We start from the raw sequence: 24,705 nt of genomic DNA, 5'->3' as shown, positions 1-24,705 counted from the left end.
ACTATTTTTTTCTTTGTTTTCTCTCAACCCAATCCTCTCCAACCTCTGTTAAGAGTAGGCCATTGGGCAGATTCAGATTGTGAGGCCTGAACCTTGCAAGAAGTAGGGGACTCTTTTAAAGAAAAAGAATGCAAAATTATCTTATTTTTGCAAATTACTGAAGTACAAGACCAAGGCAGCGTTGCTAGGGCCGCTCTCAGGGCCTTGGAAGTGGCCACACAATTGTGTCCCTGAAGCTGGAACTTTATTAGCTTCACTGTCAACACCCCTGGTACTTAATTGTACCAGATTATTTATTTACACATGACTGTCCCCTATTACTTGGTTATTCCTTATGCTGTGTACTCTTGTTTTATATATACAGAATTTGTTGATTTCTGCTGAATCCTTGAACAAATACTAGAAGAGTCCATAATTGATTTCAGGGCATGAAATTGTTTATGTCTGTATTATGAATTATGTATTATGTGTTATTTATGTATTAAGAGACAAGAATGTTACCGGAAAGGGGACCTGGCCCTTAGTGGGTCTGCCTAGGGCTGGTCAGTAGCGTGTGGGTTCTTGACTTTGTGCAAGAAAAATTTCACAGTACAAGTCCAGGTGAATTTTATAGGACATTTATTAAAGCTGGGGACAGTGAAACAAGGAAGAGCCTAGGATAACAAGAGAGGAACTAGATGGGGAAATGAGCCTAGGTTGGGCTGCTTTGGCTCACTAAGAAGTCAGAGAAAAGGGGACCTTGCAGACAGGTTCAGGGGGTTTACCTGGGATGGACTGCCACTGCCCATAGCTGCCCTGATTGCAAGCCTCCTGGGGTCCCTTGAGAGTTTTGGAGATGCTTGCCTGTGGGGGAAGAAGGGGAGGAGAGGATAAGAAAGGCTCAAAAAAAAAAAAAAAAAAAAAAAAAAATAGCCCTGGCCGGTTTGGCTCAGCGGTTAGAGCGTCGGCCTGCGGTTCTGAGAGACCTGGGTTCGGGTCCCACTAAGGGCGCGTACCTCGGTTGCAGTTTGTCCCCGGCCCTGGTCGGTTGTGCGGGTGGCAGCCACTCGATGTGTTCCTTTCACATCGATGTTTCTCTCTCTCTCTCTCTGTTCCTCTCTCTCCCTCCCACTCTACCTGAACAAAGAATGGAAAAGAATGGAAAAATGTCCTCGGGTGAGGATAAAAAAAAAGAAAGGCTCAGGTATGTCCCCAGGAGGAAGAGTGGAAGGAGGGAGAGTCCATGCTAGGACATTCTTTTGAGGAGTTTCAAAGACTGGGAGTTTAGAGGAGGTCTTAGGGGTAGGACCTCAATGGAATATTCATTAGTTTTATGTTGATGTGCACAAATGAGATTTATTCACTTATCTTCATCTGCCCTTGAGTGGCAAATGGCACTAATTGGATGTTTGTTACCTCTTAACCCTCCGGTTGAGAGAAGTGCATACCATTTACTCTTAAGTGCCCTTGGTATAGGGAAGATAAGAATTTCTAGATGGCTGCTACTGCTTGGCATCTAGATTTACTGGATGGGTACATAATGCTTGTTTAACTGCCTGCCTCAGTTTCCCTATTCCACTTGTCCTGGCTTACTAGCCTATCTCAAGAACTCACATCAAAGTTGTGCCACCATGAAAAACAAATAGGAGTGAATAGCCTTAGGCAACATTGCAAAATTTTTGTCCAGAAATAAGAAAAGGGAACATTTCTGGACAAAATTTTTCCACTGAAATAGCAGATGTTTGGGGATGGAAGATGCCGCTTCAACTCACGCTTTCATAACCAACCAGCCAAATGAGTACTGGTGCCAATGTTTACAAACAGGGACCAGAACTGAGAGGCTGTCACTCGCTAATAAGCAGGCCAAGCTGAAGCACTCTCCCCCAAAGTGCCTGCTGCGCTCATCATGCCTATGACGTTATAGCTTTCCCAGCCTGCAGTTGCGCCTGCGCCTGCGCACATCATTTTCCTAACGTCAGGGCCTTGGCTGCAAGTGGCGCCTGAGCTTGCGCCTGAAACAGCTGACAGACCGGCTCTTGGGTTCCGGCGTCAGGTTTGGTGGCGGCCCCTGAGGCTTGGCGAAAGGTAGGAGGCCTGTGGGGCTGGCGGGCCAGGGAGCGGCCGTGGAGTCCACGGAGCGAGCCAGAGGTGAAGACTGGGCAGGCAGGAGCTAGGCAAGAGTGAGCAAAGCAGGCGGGGCATCTCGCGTCCTCTCAGTCCAGCAGAGGCTTAAACGTTCCCTTTTCTTATTTCTGGACAAAATTCTTTCAGTTCAGCCGCCCCTGGGTCCATACGTGAGAAGTACGGACCACTGTGGTGAAGGCGTTGGTTAGAATCCGGGTCTTTGGTCAAGCTCTTGAACAAGACCCCGACCCCTGGGACGCGGGCAAGAGGACTAGAATTTCCCCCGCGTTTGTCTCAGCAGGCGGCCTGACTTGCACGCCTTCTGATTCCGAGGACTCCCCTCTTCCAAGTGGGGATCCTCGGCCTCGGAGAGGAATGGGATTTGTCCAGGGCCAGGAATTCATCCGCGACCCATTGGAGGTTTTGTTGGGGGGAGGAGGAGTGGTGTAGCCCGCTGCTGGGATTTTATGCGGGTGTATCCCTGGAGATGGAAGGAGAGACTGTAGGCTTAGAGAGAATTACCTTGTTTATCTTTCATTAACTTACTGGCTCCTACAGGCGTCTGGCTTTTTCTTACCACTAACTTCTTTCTGCTGAGATTCTCCCCAAGTGTCACAAAGTGCTGTGTAAACCCTTCGTCTCAGAGGGAAACACATCGTCATGGCCAGGATTCCAGGAAGGAACTTCAGTTGTGCCGGTCACTTTCTCTCTGATAAAATAGAATTGACTCATCTCCCATACTCACAGACAATGTAGGCAGCAGCTGAGTGGATGGTAAGGCAATGAATCTTTATATTCTTTTTCTTGAAATCTCTGCTTATTATTATCAAAAAGTGGAGAGTCCCCCTTCTTATCTGCTTAGTGTTTTGTAATATTTATATTTTAATATTGCTTGGATCAGCATGCATTATAGTACTAAAATTAATCAGGGACTTACTAAAAGCTAGGTACTGTGTTAAGCACCTTAAGTAAATTATCTGGTGTCATTCTCATCTTAATCTCTGCAGTTATTAGCCCCATTTTACACTTAAGGAAACGGAATCTTAGAGAAATTAAGCAGTTGTCCCATATCACACAGTCATTAACTGTTAGAGTCCACAGCTGAACTCTATTTATTGGATTTCAGAGCCTGAGCCCTATACATAAACCTTATTTTATTTTTTCACAAATTGAAAACTTAAGCTAAAATAACCTCAGAATCCAGAAAATAAAATTAGAGAGTATGTAAAAAGCAGTGGAAATAGGAATACTGTATCAAAATACAATTTAGATAAGTAAAAATATTTTCTATTCATTTTATGCTAATTTTGAAATCCTTGTCTACATAGCAGCTTTACATGCATGTGTATCTACACCCATAACTAGATTTCAACATTAGTATAAAATAATTTGACTGTTTACCTGAGACTTGTTGAGGGAAACTGACTTTGAGACCACATATAATTTACAGATAAACTGGAAACTGTATACCAATACTTGAACACTTAAAGAAGTATTTATTTACATAATTTAAACATACATTATATAAATTATAAAAATAACATTATATGCCAAAATATACTAGCTTGAAGGAGCATGTTTTGAGAGGTAAGAGTTATCATGCACAACCAGGTGGTGCATTCAGTTATGCAAATGAGACACACTGAGGGGAAGCAGTTACTGTGTTCAAAGATAAAAGTCTTAAGAATTTATCTCATGGGTTTATCTCTTAGTCTGTCTCAGTAGAAGTGGGATTTTCTTTGTCTGGAATTAGACTGAAAAATGTGGCTTTATTCCCTATAGGCCTATAAATGGCTATTGTGAATCTTTTCCAGTGCATTCATAGCTACCGAACATTTTTAACCAACCTGAATCCCACCAGCTGTGTGTTTGTGTATCTGTCTTTCTGTCTCCTGGCATTCCCTAGTGTGGTTTCCCAGGAACTTAACTATAGGAATTCAATAATGCATTCAAGGAACCTATGTTTTGCCAATCACAAGGGCCACAAATTGCAACATGATTTCTGACTTCTTGAGACTGACAGTTTAGTCAATATGGTACAGTAGTTAGCCATTGGATTTCTTGTGCTAGATAATGTAGCCTTGTACTGATAGTGTATGTGATTGTTTTTGTTTGCAGGGTTGGGGAATCATGTAGTCTCTGCACTATACCAGATATTCCCATTCCTGTGACACTGCTCTGGGCTCCCTGTGCTACATGGAATGTGCCAGGAGGTATCTGAAGCCACTAGATAAAAACAAAAGTCTGTATTCCTGGAGCAAACATTTTTAGGTGAAATCTCTTTGAAAAGTTAGTCTTATAGAGTTTAAACCATATTAAAATAGCGTTAATACCTTATAGATTCTAATAGAATGTGCATGGATATTTAAAATGTCAAAGGCCCAGCTGGTGTGGCTCAGTGGATTGAGCATTGTCCCATGGACTGAGAGGTCCAGGTTCGATTCCCTGTCAGGGCACATGCTAGGGTATGGACTCCATTCCCAGTAGGGGGTGTGCAGGAGGCAGCTGATCGATGTTTCTCTCTCACATTGATGTTTCTATCTCTCTCTCCCTAAAAAGGCAATAAAAACATATTTTTAAAAATTGAATGTCAAAGAAATGTCACAGTTGTGATGACAGCTTTAGGAAATATTCTAGACCTTAGCATAGCAAGGTACCTGTTATTTCCTTTGACTTTAGAAGATACTTCAGTGAAAATCTCTGTGTCATGACATTTTGCTGTTTTTTATTTTTGTTAAAGCACTTAGCATTTTATAACTAGTTTCCATAATGTCCCTTTTTCTTTATAGGGTGTATACTCTCTTAAAGCAGTTCTATACTATATTTGCCCATAGCATAGTGCCTGGTTCATGTGTAGTCAGTGAATGGTTGGGTGGGGGTAACTGGCAGGGAATATAAACCAAAAGAAGTGTACTAATGAATTAAAATTGATAAACTGTAAGTAACCATGTTAAAATATAGGGTTAAAGAGACAGGTCAAGTGAGGATTTCATTGGGGAGGGTATTTTGAGTTGGGTTTTGAATTCCAGAGTTATTTGCATAGCTACCAGTGAAGAAGTGGGAGTAAACATAGATGTAAGCTTTGTTTCTCTGAAAGAAGAAAATAGGTATTAGTTTCTGTTTGTATGTGTATGAAGGGTCCTGTCTATGTAGGAGTTCAAACTTTCTACAAAGCCAAAGTGCAATTCAGTGAGCAAATGATTTGAAAACATCTGTTGTAAGAAGTTTGCTTCTGATACTGTGTCTGACAGGAGAAATTTAAGAAGTTCATAAATATAGTGAATTGAGCCTTATTTGTTATCATTATTAGCAATCATCTTTTGCATTATGTGCTAAATAAGGAATGGAATAGTTAATTTCAATAGAAGTTGCAATTTAAGAAGAATTAAAATAATTAATTTTAGTATTGTAAATACAGGAAATGGGACTACTGATACTTTTGATAATAAATAGATTTAAGGTAAAATAGTTGATTAATATTAAATGTAGAGATTGAAGAGAGACATTATTTGTAGCATTTATGGCATTGATCTATTTCATTTAGCAAACATTATGAACCAGGTATTCTCTATAAGGTCTTTACATTAATATTCAGTTGAATTTTATCTTCTACTTAAAGTTACTCTCTTTCTGTTTTACTAGTTGAACCAGAGGATTCACCCATCGCTTCTATGGCTGCCTCACAAACTTCACAGACTGTTGCATCTTACGTTCCTTTTGCAGATTTATGTTCAACTTTAGAACGAATACAGAGAAGTAAAGGACGTCCAGATAAAATCAGACACTTCACGGAATTTTTAGATTCTTGGAGAAGATTTCATGATGCTCTTCATAAGAACCAGAAAGATACCACAGACTCTTTTTATCCAGCAATGAGACTTATTCTTCCTCAGCTAGAAAGAGAGAGAATGGCCTATGGAATCAAAGAAACTATGCTTGCTAAGCTTTATATTGAATTGCTCAATTTACCTAAAGAAGGAAAAGATGCTCTTAAACTTTTAAATTACAGAACACCAACTGGAACTCGTGGAGATGCTGGAGACTTTGCAATGATTGCGTACTTTGTGTTGAAACCAAGATGTTTACAGAAAGGAAGTTTAACTATACAGCAAGTAAATGACATTTTAGACTCAATTGCCAGCAATAATTCTGCCCAAAAAAAGCACTTAATAAAGAAGAATCTTCTTCAGCTTATAACTCAGAGTTCAGCACTTGAACAGAAATGGCTTATACGGATGATTGTGAAGGACTTAAAGCTAGGTTTTAGTCAGCAAACTGTATTTTCTATTTTTCATAATGATGCTGCTGAGTTGCATAATGTTACCACAGATCTGGAAAAAGTCTGTAGGCAACTGCATGATCCTTCAGTAGGACTCAGTGATATTTCTATCACTTTATTCTCTCCTTTTAAACCAATGCTAGCTGCAATAGCAGATATTGAGCGAATTGAGAAGGATATGAAAAACCAGAGTTTCTACATTGAAACCAAGCTAGATGGGGAGCGTATGCAAATGCACAAAGATGGGGATAAATATGCATACTTCTCTCGAAATGGATATAAATATACTGAACAGTTTGGTGCTTCTCCACAGGAAGGTTCTCTTACACCATTCATTCATAATGCATTCAAAACAGATATACAAATTTGTATTCTTGATGGTGAGATGATGGCCTACAATCCTAGTACACAGACTTTTATGCAAAAGGGGAATAAGTTTGATATTAAAAGAATGGTAGAAGATTCTGATCTGCAAACTTGTTACTGTGTTTTTGATGTATTGATGGTCAATAATAAAAAGCTAGGACATGAAACCCTGAGAAAGAGGTACGAAATTCTTAGTAGTGTTTTTACACCAATACCAGGTAGAATAGAAATAGTGCAAAATACACAAGCTCATACTAATAAAGAAGTAATTGATGCTCTGAATGAAGCAATAGATAAAAGAGAAGAGGGAATCATGGTAAAACACCCTCAATCCATTTATAAGCCTGACAAAAGAGGTGAAGGGTGGTTAAAAATTAAACCAGAGTATGTAAATGGACTGATGGATGAACTGGATGTCGTAATTGTCGGGGGCTATTGGGGTAAAGGTTCACGGGGTGGAATGATGTCTCATTTTTTGTGTGCTGTAGCAGAGAAGCCCCCTTCTGCCGAAAAACCATCCGTGTTTCATACTCTCTCTCGTGTTGGCTCAGGTTACACCATGAAAGAATTGTATGATCTAGGTTTGAAACTGGCAAAACACTGGAAGCCTTTTCATAAAAAAGCTCCACCAAGTAGCATTTTATGCGGAACAGAGAAGCCAGAAGTGTACATTGAGCCTTGTAATTCTGTCATTGTTCAGATTAAAGCAACAGAGATTGTTCCCAGTGACATGTATAAAACCGGCTGTACTTTGCGTTTTCCACGAATTGAAAAGATAAGAGAAGACAAGGAGTGGCATGAGTGCATGACTCTGGATGACTTAGAACAACTTCGGGGGAAAGCATCAGGGAAGCTCGCGTCTAAACACCTTTATGTCGGTGGTAATGATGAACCACAAGTAAAAAAGCGGAAAGCTGCCCCAAAGATTAAGAAAGGTATTCAGATTATCGAGCATTTAAAAGCACCTAACCTTTCTAAGGTAAACAAAGTTTCCAATATATTTGAGGATGTGGAGTTTTGTGTTATGAGTGGAATAAACAGCCATCCAAAGTCTGAGCTGGAGAACAGAATTGCAGAATTTGGTGGTTATATAGTACAAAACCCAGGCCCAGATACATACTGTGTTATTGCAGGATCTGAGAACATAAGAGTGAAAAACATAATTTCTTCAGATAAACATGATGTTGTCAAGCCTGAGTGGCTGTTAGAATGTTTTAAGGCCAAAAGCTGTGTGCCATGGCAGCCTCGCCATATGATTCATATGTGCCCATCAACAAAACAACATTTTGCTCGTGAATATGATTGTTATGGTGATAGTTATTTTGTTGATACAGATTTGAACCAACTGAAGGAAGTGTTCTCCGGAATTAAAAATTCTGGTGAACAGACTCTTGAAGAAATGGCTTCTGTGATTGCTGATTTAGAATATCGATATTCCTGGGACTGCTCTCCCCTCAGTATGTTTCGACACCACACCATTTATGTGGACTTGTACAGTGTTATCAATGACTTGAGTACCAAAATTGAGGGAACAATATTAGCTATTACAGCCTTAGAGCTTCGATTTCGTGGAGCAAAAGTAGTTTCTTGTTTAGCTGAGGGAGTGTCTCATGTAATCATTGGGGAGGATCACAGTCGTGTTGCAGATTTCAAAGCCTTTCGAAGAACGTTCAGGAGAAAGTTTAAAATTCTGCAGGAAGCTTGGGTAACTGATTCAATACACATGTAAGTTACAGGAGGAAAATCAATATTTGTTTTAAAGCTTGTTTTTCTTAGTGAGGAAAGCATTTGATTTGACCGACTCCTAACAGGTAATGATAAAATGTTAAACTAAATATTATTTTAGTCTCTTAAAAATCTGTTTGAACATATTATTACATATAGAAAAACAATAATTTTCACTTTTGAGGTAGAAAAGACACTGAATGGCCCAAAGCCAAGATAGAAAAAATTATTTTAGTAATGTAGTATTTGATGATTTTTGTAATCAAGATGAAGTAAATTTAAAGAAAAGATGTTTATATAATATCCCTATAGAAATCTAGAAGTTTGACTCAGATATTAATAAAATGCATGTAGAAACTTTTAGAGTCAGAGCATTGACCTAACAAGGTTTTCTGAAATCAATAGTTTTTAATCTAATAAAAGCATTGTAAGAAAAAAGAATTGTTACGATTGGACTTGTAAAAATAGTTCTTTTAAAACTGAAGACTGAATTCTTCTTTTAAATGTGAAATGTAAAGTATATTTTTTAAGGTCAAACTCACGAATAAGACCTTTTAATGATGTCATTAGCAAAATTAGGGGAAGTAGAATGATGGGGTGGTCTAAAACAACTTTTAATTAGATCAACTGATTTTTAAAAAACTAGAAATTTTAAAAGTGCTTGCCCCACATTTAACTTTTTTCTAAAATAGAACATGTTTTAAAGCAAGTATTTTTATGTGAATTTGTACTCCAGTATAAATGATATTCACAGAGTGATTTTCTAGATATACTTCATCTCAAAATGGCATGTGTGTTGTAACTTTCATTACAGAGAAATAAATTGCTTTGACTTTTAATATAACTCATTTATCCTTAGATTATTTAAAGTCAGTATATATAGTATATATTGTGTCTGGATTTATGTACCAAATTGTGGAATATAGCCTATACATTTTGAAAAATATACTTTCATGACATCATTGAAATACTTGGAATTTGGTACCTGAGAAACTGTGTGTTGGTTATTTATAAGTAATTAGAAATGTTACCCAAACAGTGGAACAAATGTATGTAATTTTGTTACATTTCTTAATTTAAATAAAATGTTTATATACTGTTGAAATAACTTCTTATGGTATATTTATTTTAAAATAATAGTTATTTTAGTCATATGTTATAGTATCAATATAATTTTTTATGAATTCAAATCAGGTTCCTATTTAAGGCCGTTTGTATTTCATATTCCTTAATGTGCTTTATTAAAAAAATTAACCTTGTATATTTTTATAGTAGCTATTGAGAAAAATTGCAAAATACAGATAAATGAAGTAGGGAAAAACTACATAATTTAACTACCAAATATAATAATGTTTACTATTTTAGGTTATTGATGGTAAGTTTAGTGTAAAACATTTACCTTGTAGTGTGAATAAGTATAAAACAAACTAGAACACTCTCTTTGATCAGTTTTCCTCAATAAATTTTGAGAATATACCTACACCATTCTTAATCACTGCCCAGTATTCTGGTGAATGTACTGTAATGTATCAAGCTAACCCATTGTTTGACTTTCAGGTTATTTCACCAGGCCACTTCCCTCCCTTCTCCTTTCCTACTGACCATTTGTAATAAATCTTTTACGTAGTCTGTGTACACTAGTTCTATTCATTTCTGATACCTTCCTACAAATAGAATTACTGATTCAAATTTACGTAATTATCCGTGACTTAATATGCTTTGCAAAATCCTGTGAAAAATTTCTTGCAAGATTTTTCTCATATCTAAATGTTGGAGAGTTCAGTTTCTTAGTGTTGAACCTATTCTTTATATTTATTCATTCCATAAGTATTCACATCCTGTCCCATGGCTTTAAATATGCTGGTGACTCCCACAATTTTTAGCCCTGATTTCTTTACTGAGCTCCAGTGCTTTGTATACATCTAACTAACATCTCCACAAGAAGTCTGATGGACTTCTCAAACTTAATGTGTCTAACCATAAATATTCTTTTATTTTATTTTTTAAATCTTTATTGTTGAATGTAGAATGTATTACAGATGTTCCTCATTTTTCCCCCATTGACCCCCCCTCCCCACTCCTGCCCCCCTCCCGCCTTTTCCCACACTATTGTCTGTGTCCATTGGTTATGCATATAAGTTCTTTGGTTTATTTCTTCCCACCCCCCAAACCCTTTCCCTTTGAGGTTTGTTAGTCTAGCAATTAATTTGTACTTCTTAATCCCTTCACCTTTTTCATCCATTCCCCCAACCCCCTCCCATCTGGCAATCAACAAAATGTTCTCTGTATCTATGACAATGTTTCTGTTCTACCTGTTCATTTTGTTTATGGATTCCATTGTTGATAGATATGTATTCATTGCCATTTTGTTTGTTCATATATTTTATCTTTTTCTTCAAAAAGACCCTTCATCATTTCATATAATAATGGTTTGGTGGTGATGAACTTCTTTAACTTTTTCGTGTCTGGGAAACTCTTTATATGGCCATTGATTCTAAATGACAGCTTTGCAGGATAGAGTAATCTTGGTTGTAGGTTCTTGCTTTTCATCACTGAATATTTCTTGCCACTCCCTTCTGGCCTGCAAAGTTTCTTTTGAGAAATCAGCTGACAGCCTTATGGGAACTCCCTTGTAGGTAACTAGCTGCCTTTCTCATGCTGCTTTTAAGATTCTCTCTTTGTCTTGAACCTTTTGTATTTTGATGATGATGTGTCTTGGTGTGGGCCTCTTGGGGTTCATTTTATTTGGGACTCTCTGTGCTTCCTGGACTTGTATGTGTTTCCTTCACCAACTTAGGAAAGTTTTCTGCCATTATTGTTTCAAACAGGTTTTTAATTTCTTGTTCTCGCTCTTCTCCTGGCACCCCCAAGATGCGATTGTTAGCACGCTTGAAGTTGTCCCAGAGGCTCCTTACACTATCCTTATTTTGGGGGGATTTTTTCTTTTTGCTGTTCTGATTGGGCGTTTTTTGCTCCCTTATATTTCCAAATCGGTGGTTTGCTTCTTGGATTTACGTACTCCACTATTGAATCTGTGTAAATTATTCTTTATTTCAGTTAATGCCTCCATTTCTGACTGTGCATCCATCATTTCTGACTGGTCTTTTTTTTATGCTCTTGAGGCCCTCACTAAGTTCACTGAGGTTCTCACTAAGTTCATTGAGCATCCTTATAAGCAGTATTTTGAACTCAGTATCTGTTAGGTTGCTTATCTCCATTTCGCTTAGTTCTTTTCTTGGGGTTTTGTTCTGTTCTTTCATTTGGGACCTGTTTCTTTGTCTCCTCATTTTGGCTGCCTCCCTGTGTTTGTTTCTGTGTATTACTTAAGGAGCAGTATGGGGCGAGCTGAGAGCAGATGCTGCTCGTTTGAAAGAATTTAGGAAAAACCTGAAGCAGGATCCAAGACAGATCAGTCCTACAGTTAAGCAAGTGGCAACAGCTTGGGTTGGCCTGAAAGTTGGGTGGGGCGGGGCCTCAGGGAATTACCAGGGCGGGGCAACCAGTGTGAGCCAGGTTGCTGAAGTCCCAGATATGGCAACTGTCTGCCACCCCCGGGAAGGGCTCACCAAAGGAACAAAGGCCTCTTACAACATGTTTGTCCCGGAGAAAGCCCCCTCTCCAGCCCTCGCTCCTGTGCCAAACAGCTCAGTTCTTCCCTGTGTGTCTCTGGTGCCCCTCGATCTGCCTCCCCTCCAAGCTTAGAGGGAGTGAGGCTGACAAGTCCGTGAGTGGGCCCATTAAGGAGCTGCCTGGGGCTTCAGCTGCTTCAGTTTTCCTGAGCCTCAGTTCCCGCTGGTTTTTCCAGCCAGAAGTTATGGGGACTTCTCTTCCTGGCACTGGAACCCTGAGCGGGACACCTGGTGTGGGATGGGGACCCCTCAGTACTCAGGGAGGACGTTCTCAGCCGAGGTAGCCTCCTGATTTTTATCCGCCACACGTGGGTGTGGGACCAGCCCATCTCGCCTCCGCTGCTGCCCCGCCCCTCGCGCCATCGCCCCTCCTACCAGTCTTGATGTGGCTGCTGCTTTAATTCCGCAGTTGTAGGACTTCCATTCAGCTTGATTTCAGGCAGTTTTGAATGATGGTTGTTCTGTAGTTTAGTTGTAACTTTGATGTGGTTGTGGGAGGACGTGATACCGCGTTTACCTACTCCGCCATCTTGACCGGAAGTCTTCCATAAATATTCTTTTAAAAGTTTATTATTAAAATATTAATAAATATTATTATATAACAATTTTAAATGCAGACAAAAGAATATAATAATAAACCTGCACGTGCATGTCACCCTGACTCAACCATGATCAATGATCAACTTTTAAAAAATATTTACAGACCTCTGGATTATTTTGAAGTAATTGTAGTCACATAATTGCATCTACAAATATTCTCTATAGAACTCTTGATTTTTCAAACAAACTTATCATTCCCAGTGTTCTGCTCCTCACTGAACAGTGAATTCTATTCACCCAGCTGCTCAAGCCACAAACCAGGGTCCTTGACTCCATCTGTTCCCATATCTCCAGTACATAGCAAAACTTAAGTAGAGCTTCCAAATACATTCAGACCATGACCTCTCACAACTCTTACTGATAACCATCATTTCCACCCCTGTTACTCCCTGGACTATTTTGGTACCCTCATAGTGGACCTTCCTCCTTGTGCTCTTACTCCACTGCTTTCTGTTCTCCAGAACAAAATATGTTTAAAGATGCAAGTCAGATCATGCTAATCCCCTGGTCCATACCACTGAATCCTCACCACTCATGACTTTCAAAGTCTTTAACACAGTCTGTTAGACATGGCCCCAATCAGGTGTTAGCTGTGACTTCATTTCCTACCAATTACCCCACACCCCTTGCTTACCACACTACAGTCACACTGGTTTGTTTGCTTTTCCCTTGAACATTGTTCACATCTCATTTTTACCTTCAACCATATCCCCACTTTATTAAAAAATTATTTCCTACCACTAGAATATAAATTCTGTAAATGAGGACATTTGTTTGTGTTGTTCACTGTTGTATTATTTACAGATTAATTTCTTTGGAACAGACTGAAAACCTTTGCTTTTTATTCTCTGAAGCCATAGTTCCTTGCTGCAAAGCAGGACAAACTATTTGCAGTCCAAACACTCCTCCACTCTCTTCTGCATCCCTAATGACTTCGACGTTCTGAAAGAGTTCATTCATGTCTTCAGACTAATGGTACCTTCTTGGAAAGTCAGGTGGCTGGACTAGATGCTTCATACTCACATACTCGCCTGCGATAGGAGTTAACAAGGCTGCTTGGACCCTTGAAGTCCTCATTTTTAGTGAAATATGTTGAGTTTAGCATTAAAAAATCTAATATGAAATTCAGCACTAGAGCTATTCTATAAATAACTGCCACCGTATACTCTCGCCCAATGTATATTAAGTTCTTACACTCTTTGATAATCATTTCGGTAAAAAGATAAATAAGGCAGGTTCTACCCTCAAGAACTCACAGTGTAATAAAAGTTAAAGATAATTGGATACAACAGGTAAGTGTTACCCTAGTTAAAGGAAAAATGGATTGCCCCAAAAGCCATACAGTATAGAAAAAGAGTACAAGCTTTAGAATCAAGTCATCTTGGGCCTCACTCCCACTTCTAAGTATCAGTGTTATTTTGAGAAAATCACAACCTCTTTGACCTTTAGTTTCTAAACTTTCAAATGGAAACAATACCCATGTCACCCAGAATGAAAGCAACCAGGGCTCTCTAGCTCTTACCTGCTGCTCTTACCTAGGCCTCTCCCGTGGGGTTAATAAGTGAGTGCATTCTGGAAAGACAAGTGGAATTTCATCAGTCATAGTGCTATGGAGGGTTTTTCTTGGTGAAGAGAAGATAGACGGTCAGTAAAAACATGGAGAGTATGAAAGTGTGGGAGGATATATGTAAAAGATTCAGATCTAGGTGTGAGAGGGAGATAGAGGTAAATAGAGTGGGACAGATTTTAAAAGATCTTAAGTGCTATGCTGTAAAATATGGGCAGTATCTGGAGCTCCAGTAATGTGTACAGAAGAATTTTAAGCAAGATATTTTGAGGCTCCTTTGAAGGCCAATTTCTTGATTCCCCCTGTCTTTGTTCAAAGTGATATAACAAAAATACCGCTGACTGGGTAGCTTACACAATAAACATTTATTTCTCATAGTTCTAGAAGGTAGAAGTCCACGATCAGGATGTCAGCAAAGTGGGTTTCCGCTGTGTGTCCTCTTCCTGGTTTACAGATGGCTGCCTTCTTGCTGTATCTTTGTATGGTGGGGAGAGAGCTCTGGTCTCTTCATTTTATAAGGGCACTGCTCCCATCATGGGGGCTCCACAGCTTCATTAACCCATCTTAATGTAATTGCCTCGAAAAGACTCCAACTTCAAATATCATCACATCGAGGATTAAGGCTTCAACATGTATTCCAGCAAGACACAAACACTCAGCCCATAGCACCCCCTTGCCTTTGAACAACTTAATAGTTCAAACATATGAGTGTTTTATAAACTGTAGGCACTATTCCAGTGCTTGGCAAACAACAATAAACAAAATGGGCAAACATTCCTGCCTTCAGTTTACCTTTTACTGGGTAGAAGGGAGAGGGGAATAGTCAATAATTCCTCCTCTCTCTGGTTTCCTGATTCTCCCTCAGACACTGTCTTCCTCAACATTTAAACAAACTAGTTTCCTTGCTAATTTTTTTTTTTTACATTTAAGCAGAGGGATTGTATGGGCCTCTGAGGGACCTGAGAAAACCAGAAACTACATAAGTAGTCAGTAGGTATTTATTGGAAAGCACAGTGAGCCAGAGAGAACATCCACTGAAAACTGGAGGCGTTTTGCCCAATCCAATAGCAGGTGGAGGAAAGGAGCCCTAGCTAAATCTGAAGGGCCTGGCATAGTCTAGGCCCTATGAATTCTCAAAACTGAGCCACCATTGATCCTTTCCAGGCCTGAAGATAAAGTTACTGGGTATGAAAGAAACAGTGAGCAACATGGGGACAAGAGAGAGAAAAGAAATAGAAGGTCCAGATAAAGATGGGGAGGGCAACAGCCACAATTTTGGGAAAGCAAACCACCATATTTTGGAAAAGTAATTGATAAGAAAAAGTTCTGTGAAATTAGAAACGTTCCATGAACCACATTTTCCCTCCTGAATGTTCAGGGAAGTTAATCTCACCTAAAATAAGCAGCCAAAAACGTATTGAGGCTAAATATACAAAGGTGTGATGTGAATAAAAGAGAATAATGGGAAGAATAACATTTTCATAGAGAATAAAATACAAGCATGCAAGAAAGAAATGGCCATGAAACAGATCAAAACTATAATCTATTTCAAAAAAGCTAGAATACATTCTGAGAAATGATATAAGGTATGAAAGAACAACATATCAGAATTTCAGAAATAAGGTAACAGAACTCAGGAATTAGATATGAAAGAAAGGAACAAAACCCTATGTGACTGTAATCCTCAACTAATGGAAGTCATTGATATATTTAACCACATAAAAAATTAGACTTCACAGCAAGAGATACCATAATCAATCTAAAAGGAATGTTGCCACCCTCACTTCCTCTTATATCTTTATTATCTTTGTCTTGGGTTTTTCTTCCTTTACTCTTTTGTTGTTGTTGTTTTGTTAATCCTCACCAGAGGATCTTTTTCCATGAATTTTTTTTTTTTTTTTTTTAGATAGAATGGAAAGGAGGGAGGGGAAGAATAAGACAGAGAGTGAGGTCGATGTGAGAGAGACACATTGATTGGTTGCTTCCCACACAACCCCAACCAGGGCCAGGGATTGAACCTGCAACCCAGGTGCATACCCTTGACCAGGAATCGAACCTGAAACCGTTCAGTCTGCAGGCTGATGCTCTAACCGCTGAGCAACTGGCCAGGTCTGTTCTTTTACTCTTGTTCTTTTTAAACTTTTTATTTATTTATTTATTTTTTTATCCTCACCCGAGGATATTTTTCCATTTTTTGTACAGATAGAGTGGGAGGGAGAGAGGGGAAGGGAGAGAGAGAGAGAAACATCGACGTGAAGGGACACATCGAGTGGCTGCCACCCGCATGACCAACCAGGGCCGGGGACAAACTGCAACTGAAGTACGTGCCCTTAGTGGGAACCGAACCCGGGTCTCTCCGGACCGCAGGCGGACGCTCTAACCGCTGAGCCAAACTGGCCAGGGCTGTTCTTTTACTCTTGTTCTTTTTAAACTTTTTAAGAAGATCATTCTGTATTCTATTTTCAGTCTTCTTTTTCTTGCTATCCTCTCTATCCTGAGTGATTCATCTGCTCTTACAGCTTCATGTATAGAAATACCACAAATTCTTAATATGAAACTCACAGACTAGATGATCCAGATCATCCCTGAAGATTCTACTTATACCATGTTGTTTGATAGCAAGATGTCTGGAGCAAGACTGCTTGGGTTCCAGACTCTGCTCTAGGCAAATGAAGACTTCCATTCTTACACTTGTGAACTGGGGCCACTTTCCCCAGACAGTTGTTAGAAGGACTAAATGAGTTAAAATACATAAAACATTTAGAATAAAGCCTGGCACATGTTAGGCCCTGTAAAAGTGTTAGCTGATCTTATTTAATGAAGTGTGTATTTTTACTTTTATCTCCACCATTGTGACTGTCATTGCGACTATCCTAATTCAGATGCTAATAACCTGGAATACTATAGTAACTTTCTATCTGCTATTCCTGAGTCTAATCTTAATGTCAATGAGGTTCCAGGGAGCTATATAGAACCAATTAAATCCCCCAGTATCCAATGAGTACAATGTGGAGAGAGGAGACCTGAGGGGCAGAAAAAAGAAAGGATACATGCAACAGGTGATTGGTTGATAAAGAGAAACAAAACAAAGAGAAGAAAAACGGAATAAAAGTGTAAAAAGTGAAGAGAGAGAGAGAGAAAAAAAGAAGCAGCATGGTAGAGTGGACTCTGTTGGTTTTGGCAATAAAATCTGCATTCTCATCCCAGATCTCACCCTTTAAAGGGCCACATAACCTCCTGCACATTGTTTACTCTGGAGATAATAACATTTATGTCCAAGAACCTAGAGTTCAACTATTGGTGTGCCTTTACTTGTGATGAGAAGTTGAGCTAGTATGAGGATTTGGTTGGCAGATGAGATTGGTGGACAGCTGGTGGGGAGATCCAGAGGAGAAAAATTACATTTGATCTTGCAGAGGCTTTTCCAAGAAACACTCCTCATCTCCATCAATCTTTTTTGATTTGGACATGAGATTTCTCCATCTTACGTAAATAAAATTATCTTTCATAGATTTGACCTTTTTATTAATCTCTAACATCAATATAAGTATGAACCAACTACAAGCTAAACAAATGCACTTCAAGAGAAATCATCTCACCATTCCTCCAACAATACAAACATATTTCCTTCCTATCAAATTGCCCTTTCTAAGTCCCTCTTACAGAGAAATTTCTGTGTAGAAATTCAGAAGCAGCCACTGCAATTCTGCCAACATCTGTCTATGTTAGCACAGCATAGTGATAAAAGACAAACCTTAATATAATCGCAACACAAGATTGTTGCTCAAATAATAGTAGGTATTGTTTTTATAACAGCATTAGTGTATTTTTTGTTATGAACTAAAACAAATACATGAATCAAAACTCATGAATTCTTGAGAATCTCAGTCAGCTGAAAATTTGTTATCTGATTTAGATTAATGATTGTAAAATTGCCAAAGCTCCTGATAGTCATAATGAATAGCACTACTATTTCTTAGAATTTTCTAAATGCCAAAGGAATCTGGCAGCTACTGCTGGCTAGATTTTCAGTATACTTTCAGGAAACAAAAAAGTAAATTGAATTCAGCAAATAATACAGGACTTCAAATTCTTACAAAATGTGCATCACATTATTTAAGGATAAAAATACAATTCAGCACTATGAATTTTCTATATGTCATGCTTTTCATAATTTAAGTAAGTTACATCCTTTTCCTTTTTTTTTAATTTTAATTTTAATTTTTTGTTACAGATGTTTCTCCTTTTTTACCCCATTGGCACCCCCCTTCCCACTCCACCCCTGCCCCATCCCCGGCTTTGTTGTCCATATCCATTAGTCATGCATACATGCATATAAGTTCTGTAGTTTAGCTATTCCCCACCCCCACCCCCTCTTCAGAGGGATGTCAGTCTGTGCCCTACTTCCATGTTTCTGGGTCTACCGAATTCCTCAGACTGTTATGTTCATTATATTCCGTATATAAGTGAGATCATGTGGTATTTGTCTTTTTCTGCATGGCTTATTTCACTTAGGATAATACTTTCCAGGTCCCTCCATGTCGTCTCAAAGAATAAGAGATCTTTCTTTCTTACCGCTGCATAGTACTCCATTGTGTATATGTACCACTGCTTTTTTATCCATTCGTCTACTGATGGACAGTTGGGCTGTTTCCAGATCTTAGCTATTGTAAATAGTGCTGCTATGAACATGGGGGTACATATATTCTTCCTGATTGGTGTTTCAGGCTTATTAGGGCATATTCCTAGAAGTGGGATCACTGGGTCAAATGGAAGTTCAATTTTTAATTTTTTGAGGTAACACCGTATTGTTTTCCATAGTAGCTGCACCAGTCTGCATTCCCACCAGCAGTGTACTAGAGTCCCCTTTTCTCCATACCCTCGCCAACACTTGTTGTTTGATGATTTGTTGATGGTGGCCATTCTGACAGGTGTGAGGTGATACCTCATAGTTGTTTTAATTTGCATCTGTCTGATGATTAGTGATGTTGAGCATTTCTTCATATGTCTCTTGGCCATTCGTATGTTCTGTTGGGAGAGGTGTCTATTTAGTTCCTCTGCCCATTTTGTAATTGGGTTCTTTGTCTTCCTTTTGTGGAGTTGTATGAGCACTCTATATATATTGGAAATTAACCCCTTATCTGATATATCATTGGCAATGATGTTCTCCCATACAGTGGGTTACCTTTCCATTTTGATGATTGTTTCTTTTGCTGTGCAGAAGCTTTTTAGTTTGATGTAGTCTCATGTGTTCATTTTTTCCTTTGTTTCTGTTGCCTTAGGTGATGTATCAGTGAAAATTCTGCTCCATATGATGTCCGAAATTTTGTTGCCTACATTTTCTACTAGAATTTTTATGGATTCACGGGTCACATTTAAGTCTTTTATCCATTTTGATTTTATTTTTGTGTATGATGTAAGTTGATGGTCTAGTTTTATTTTTTTGCATGTAGCTGTCCAATTTTCCCAACACCATTTATTTTATTTATTTTTATTTTTATTTTTTTTTATCCTCACCCGAGGAGATTTTTCCATTTTTTGTTCATGTAGAGCAGAAGGGAGAGAGAAGAACAGAGAGAGAGAGAGAGAAACATCGATGTGAAAGAAACACATCGAGTGGCTGCCACCCGCATGACTGATCAGAGCCGGGGACAAACTGCAACCCAGGTACATGCCCTTAGCGGGAACCGAACCCGGGTCTCTCCGGACCGCAGGCCAATGCTCTAACCGCTGAGCCAAACCGGCCAGGGCACAGCACCATTTATTAAAGAGGCTGTCTTTACTCCACTGTATGCTCTTGCCACCTTTGTCAAATATTAATTGAGCGTATTGCTTTGGGTCCATTTCTGGGTTTTCAGTTCTGTTCCACTGGTCTATATGCCTGTTCTTGTGCCAGTACCAGGCTGTTTTGATTACAGTCACTTTGTAGTATAACCTGGTATTTGATATTGTGATCCCACCTACTTTGTCCTTCTTTTTCAAAATTGCTGTGGCTATTCAGGGACTTTTTTGGTTCCATATGAACTTTTGAAGTATTTGTTCTAGTTCTGTGAAATATGTCGTTGGTAACTTGATGGGGATTGCATTGAATCTATAGATTGTTTTAGGTAGTATGGACATTTTAATGATGTTAATTCTTCCAATCAATGAACAAGGTATATGCTTCCACTTTTTTTATATCTTCCTCTATTTCTTTTTTCAATGTCCTGTCGTTTTCTGCAAATAGGTCCTTTACTTCTTTGGTTAAGTTTATTACTAGGCATCTTAATTTTTTTGCTGCAATGGTAAATGGGATTGTTTTTTCAGTTTCTCTTTCTGTGAGTTCATCATTGGTGTACAAGAATGCTGTCAATTCCTGTTCTTAACGGAAATGTTTTTAGTTTCTGCCCATTGAGTATGATGTTGGCTGTAGGTCTTTCATATATGGCCTTTATTATGTCAAGATATAATCCCTCTATTCCCACACTGCTGAGCGTTTTTATCAGAAATGGATGCTGCATTTTGTCGAATGCTTTTTCAGCATCTATTGATATGATCATGTGGTTTTTATTCTTCATTTGGTTTATATGGTGCATCACATTTATTGATTTGCAAATATTGTACCAGCCTTGCATCCCTGGAATGAATCCCACTTGGTCATAGTGAATAATTTTTTTTGTTGTATTGCTGGATCCGATTTGCTAGTATTTTGTTCAGGATTTTGGCATCTATGTTCATCAGGGATATTGGCCTGTAGTTTTCTTTCTTTGTGGTGTCTTTTTCTGGTTTTGGAATTAGAATTATGCTGGCCTCATAGAACGTGTTTGGAAGTCTTCCTTCTTCTTGAATTTTTTGAAATAGTTTGTGGAGAATGGGTGTTAGTTCTTTTTTGAATGTTCGGTAAAACTCCCCCGGGAAGCCATCTGGGCCTGGGCTTTTGTTTGCTGGGAGAGTCTTGATTGCCTCTTCAATTTCCTTAGTTGTTATTGGTCTGTTCAAGTTTTCTATCTCTTCCTGGTCCAGTTTTGGGAGACTGTGTATTTCTGGAGATTTGTCCATTTCATTTAGATTGTAGAATTTGTTGCCATATAGTTGTTCATAGTAGCTGTTAACAATCTTTTGTATTTCTGTGGTGTCAGTTGTTACTTCTCCTCTTTCATTTCTGAATTTGTGTATTTATGTTCTCTCCCTTTGTTTCTTGGTGAGTCTAGCTAAGGGTCCATCAATCTTGTTTATTTTTTTCGACAAACCAGCTTTTTGTTTCATTGATCCTTTGAATTGTTTTTTTGGTCTTTATGTCATTTATTTCTGCTCTTTATTATTTTCTTCCTTGTACTTGCTCTGGGGTTTTCTTTAAGTTATGAGGTTAGACAGTCAATTAGAAATTTGTCTTGTTTCTTGAGGTAGGCCTGTAGTGCTATGAACTTCCCTCTCAGAACTGCTTTCGCTGCATCCCATAGATTTTGTGTTGTTGTGTGTTCATTTTCATTGGTTTCCAGGAAGTTTTTAATTTCTTCCTTGATCTCCTCGGTGACCCATTCATTGTATAATAACATGCTATTTAGCCTCCATGTGTTGAAATGTCTTTGCATGTTCTTGTTGCAATTGATTTTTAGTTTCATGCCATTGTGATCTGAGAAGATGCTTGATATGGTTTCAATCTTCTTGAACTTGTAGAGATTTAGTTTGTGTCCTATCATGTGGTCTATCTTTGAGAATGTCCCATGTGCACTTGAAAAGAATGTGTATTCTGTAGTTTTGGGATATAATTCTCTGTAGATATCTATTAAATCCATTTGGTCTAGTGCTTCATTTAGAGTCTCTGTTTCCTTGCTAATTTTTTGTCTATAGGATCTATCCAGTGGTGTCAACGGGGTGCTGAAGTTCCCTGCTATGATTGTATTGTTGTCGATTTCTCCTTTGAAGTCCTCCAGAAGATTTTTAATATATTTTGGTGCCCCTATATTGGGTGCATATATGTTTATCAAGGTTATATCTTCCTGTTGGATAGATCCTTTCAATATTAGGCAGAGTAGTGGCCTTCTTTTTCTCTAGTTATGGCCTTCATTTTGAAATCTATTTTCTCAGATATGAGTATTGATACCCCAGCTTTTTTTTTGCTTTCCATTTGCTTGGAAAATTTTTTTCCATCCCTTCACTTTCAACCTATGTGAGTCTTGTTGTGAGGTGGGTTTCTTGTAAACAACATATAGATAAGTCATGCTTTCTTATCCAATCAGCTACTCTGTGTCTTTTTATGGGAGCATTCAATCCATTTACATTTAAGGTGATTATTGATATGTACTTATTTATTGCCATTTTTGTTTTGTTTAGTGTGGTTCTAATTCTATTCCCATTTCTCCTAATAATTACAGAAGTCCTTTTAACATTTCTTGCAGTGCTGGTTTGGTGCTAATGTATTCCCTTAGCCTTTTTTTTTTTTTGTCTGGGAAGCTCTTTATTTGACCTTCTATTTTGAATGATAGCCTTGCTGGGTAGAGTAGTCTTGGATTCAGATTTTTGTTTTTCATGACTTTGATTACTTCATGCCATTCCCTTCTGGCCTGTAGTGTTTCTTGTGAGAAGTCAACTGAGAGCCTTATGGGGTTTCCTTTGTAGGTAACCTGTTGCTTATCTCTTGCTGCTTTTAGGATTCTCTCTTTGTCTTTAATTTGTGGCATTTTAATTACTATGTGTCTTGGTGTGGGCCTGTTTGGGTTCTTCTTACTTGGGACTCTCTGTGCTTCTTGAACTTGAATGCCTTCTTCCTTCACCAAATTAGGGAAGTTTTCTGTCACTATTTTTTTGAATATGTTTTCTATTCCTTGCTCATTTTTTCTTCTTTGGGGACTCTTAGATGCAAATATTATTATGATTCCAGTTGTCCCACAGTTCTTTTAAGCTGTCTTCCTGTTTTTTAATCGTTTTTTCCTTTTGTTTTTTTGATTGGTTAATTTTTTGTATCCTGTCTTCTAATTCACTGAACCGGTCCTCAGCTTCCCCTATTCTGCTTTTTAAACCTTCCAATGTGTTTTTCATTTCGGATATGTCATTTTTTATCTCTTCTTGATAGTTTTAAATTTCTAGTTGGCTTATTTTTAGCATCTCTATGTACTTACTCATGCTGTTGAGCTTCCTCAAGATCATGGCTCTGAATTCTAGCTCTGTTAACATGCCTAACTGCTCCACATTGATCTCATCTTCGGTGGAGGTCTCTTGCTCTTTCATTTGGCTTCTGTTTCTGTGTTTTACCATTTTGGCTATCACAGTGGGCTTTGGAGCCTGTCAAGTTTTCCCTGTGGGTGTTGGTGTTCTGCTGTTTGTGGCTCCCTCTCCTGTGTTTAGATGAGCAAGGGAGGACCCACTTTAAACACCACTGTCAAGTCTTACTTTCCTGGTTAAAGTTGCTAGCCCAGGAAAGGTACTGTTATCCTCTAGCTTTTTGCCTGGAGGCTAGCAGTCTAGGTTACTTGATGAGTTTTGGGTTGTCAGTTGATTGAGAAATTCCCTCAGGTGCTCAGTTTAAGGGATTTCACGAGGGTGGGGCAGATGCTGGTTGTTAATGAGCTTCAATTAGCACTTCAATCGCCCATAAGGTGGGGTTGGATCTCCAAGGGAGGGTCTGCTGCTTCTCCCCAGATCCCTGGGAAGGAGCAATATAACCACTGTCCTGTGTGGCAGCAACTCAGCAAAAGCTCTGAGTGCCTTCCAAATCCCAGTCTGCCCTCCCTCTGCCGGGGCCCAAGGTGAGTGGCTGTGGCTTTTCTAGCCTCTGTCCTGGCTCTGCGCTGTGGAACCTCTCGGGAGTGGAACCTGAGGGCGCTACTCCCAGCTAAGGCTGCTGCCCAGCTGCTGACCGTGGGCTCCCAGCCCCTGTCTGGTGCCTTCGCAAGCCTACCAGGATCGAGTCAGTGTCCCTGGTTTAAGGTCCTCGCAAGCTGCTTTTCTGTTGGTTTTTCCCGTCGATTTGTCTGTGTTATAGTTGTAATTCCAGTTTGTTTCTGGGAGACCGTCTGTGTAGCTTCTGTTCATTCTGCCGCCATTTTGGAATCCCCCCATCCTTTTCCTTATGATTATAATAATAGGTTTTACAATAATTGGAGCAAGAGATTTTTGGGGATGAGGGAATGGGTTACTGTCCCAAAAGAAAAGTATGAGTAATTGTACTAATGTTTTCCTCCACTTCATTCTCCTTTTTGCCAGAAATTAGGTACTACTGTCCATAGCTACAAGAGGGTGCTATGAGTTATGTGATGTAGTCTTAAGTGACAGCTGACAAGCTGTAGTGTGTTTGGATTTAGGGTGGATCATCATTTTCAACTGGTAGTTTGGAGACCCCAAGGATTTACAAATATGCTTAAGTTAACAATTGTTTTATGATCTTTGATTTTTTAAATGAATTGATAAATACGATAATTAATGTTTCTTTTGAAATGAAGTAATTTGAAAGCCTTCTA

General features: G+C 38.9%; 1 protein-coding gene across 1 annotated transcript; it reads left to right on the top strand.

Moving 5' to 3' along the window:
• Positions 1-1,958: 1,958 nt before the first annotated feature.
• On the top strand, positions 1,959-9,572 carry LIG4 (DNA ligase 4). Its single transcript, XM_036250095.1, has 4 exons — positions 1,959-2,064; positions 2,702-2,877; positions 4,222-4,374; positions 5,746-9,572. Exon 4 carries the CDS (start codon positions 5,775-5,777, stop codon positions 8,475-8,477), a length of 2,703 nt encoding a protein of 900 aa, XP_036105988.1. The 5' UTR covers positions 1,959-2,064; positions 2,702-2,877; positions 4,222-4,374; positions 5,746-5,774; the 3' UTR covers positions 8,478-9,572.
• Positions 9,573-24,705: the final 15,133 nt, after the last annotated feature.

The sequence above is a fragment of the Molossus molossus genome, unplaced genomic scaffold (assembly GCF_014108415.1).
Source record: "Molossus molossus isolate mMolMol1 unplaced genomic scaffold, mMolMol1.p scaffold_m16_p_9, whole genome shotgun sequence".
NCBI lineage: Eukaryota > Metazoa > Chordata > Mammalia > Chiroptera > Molossidae > Molossus > Molossus molossus.
This window is presented reverse-complemented; position numbering and strand designations above follow the sequence as displayed.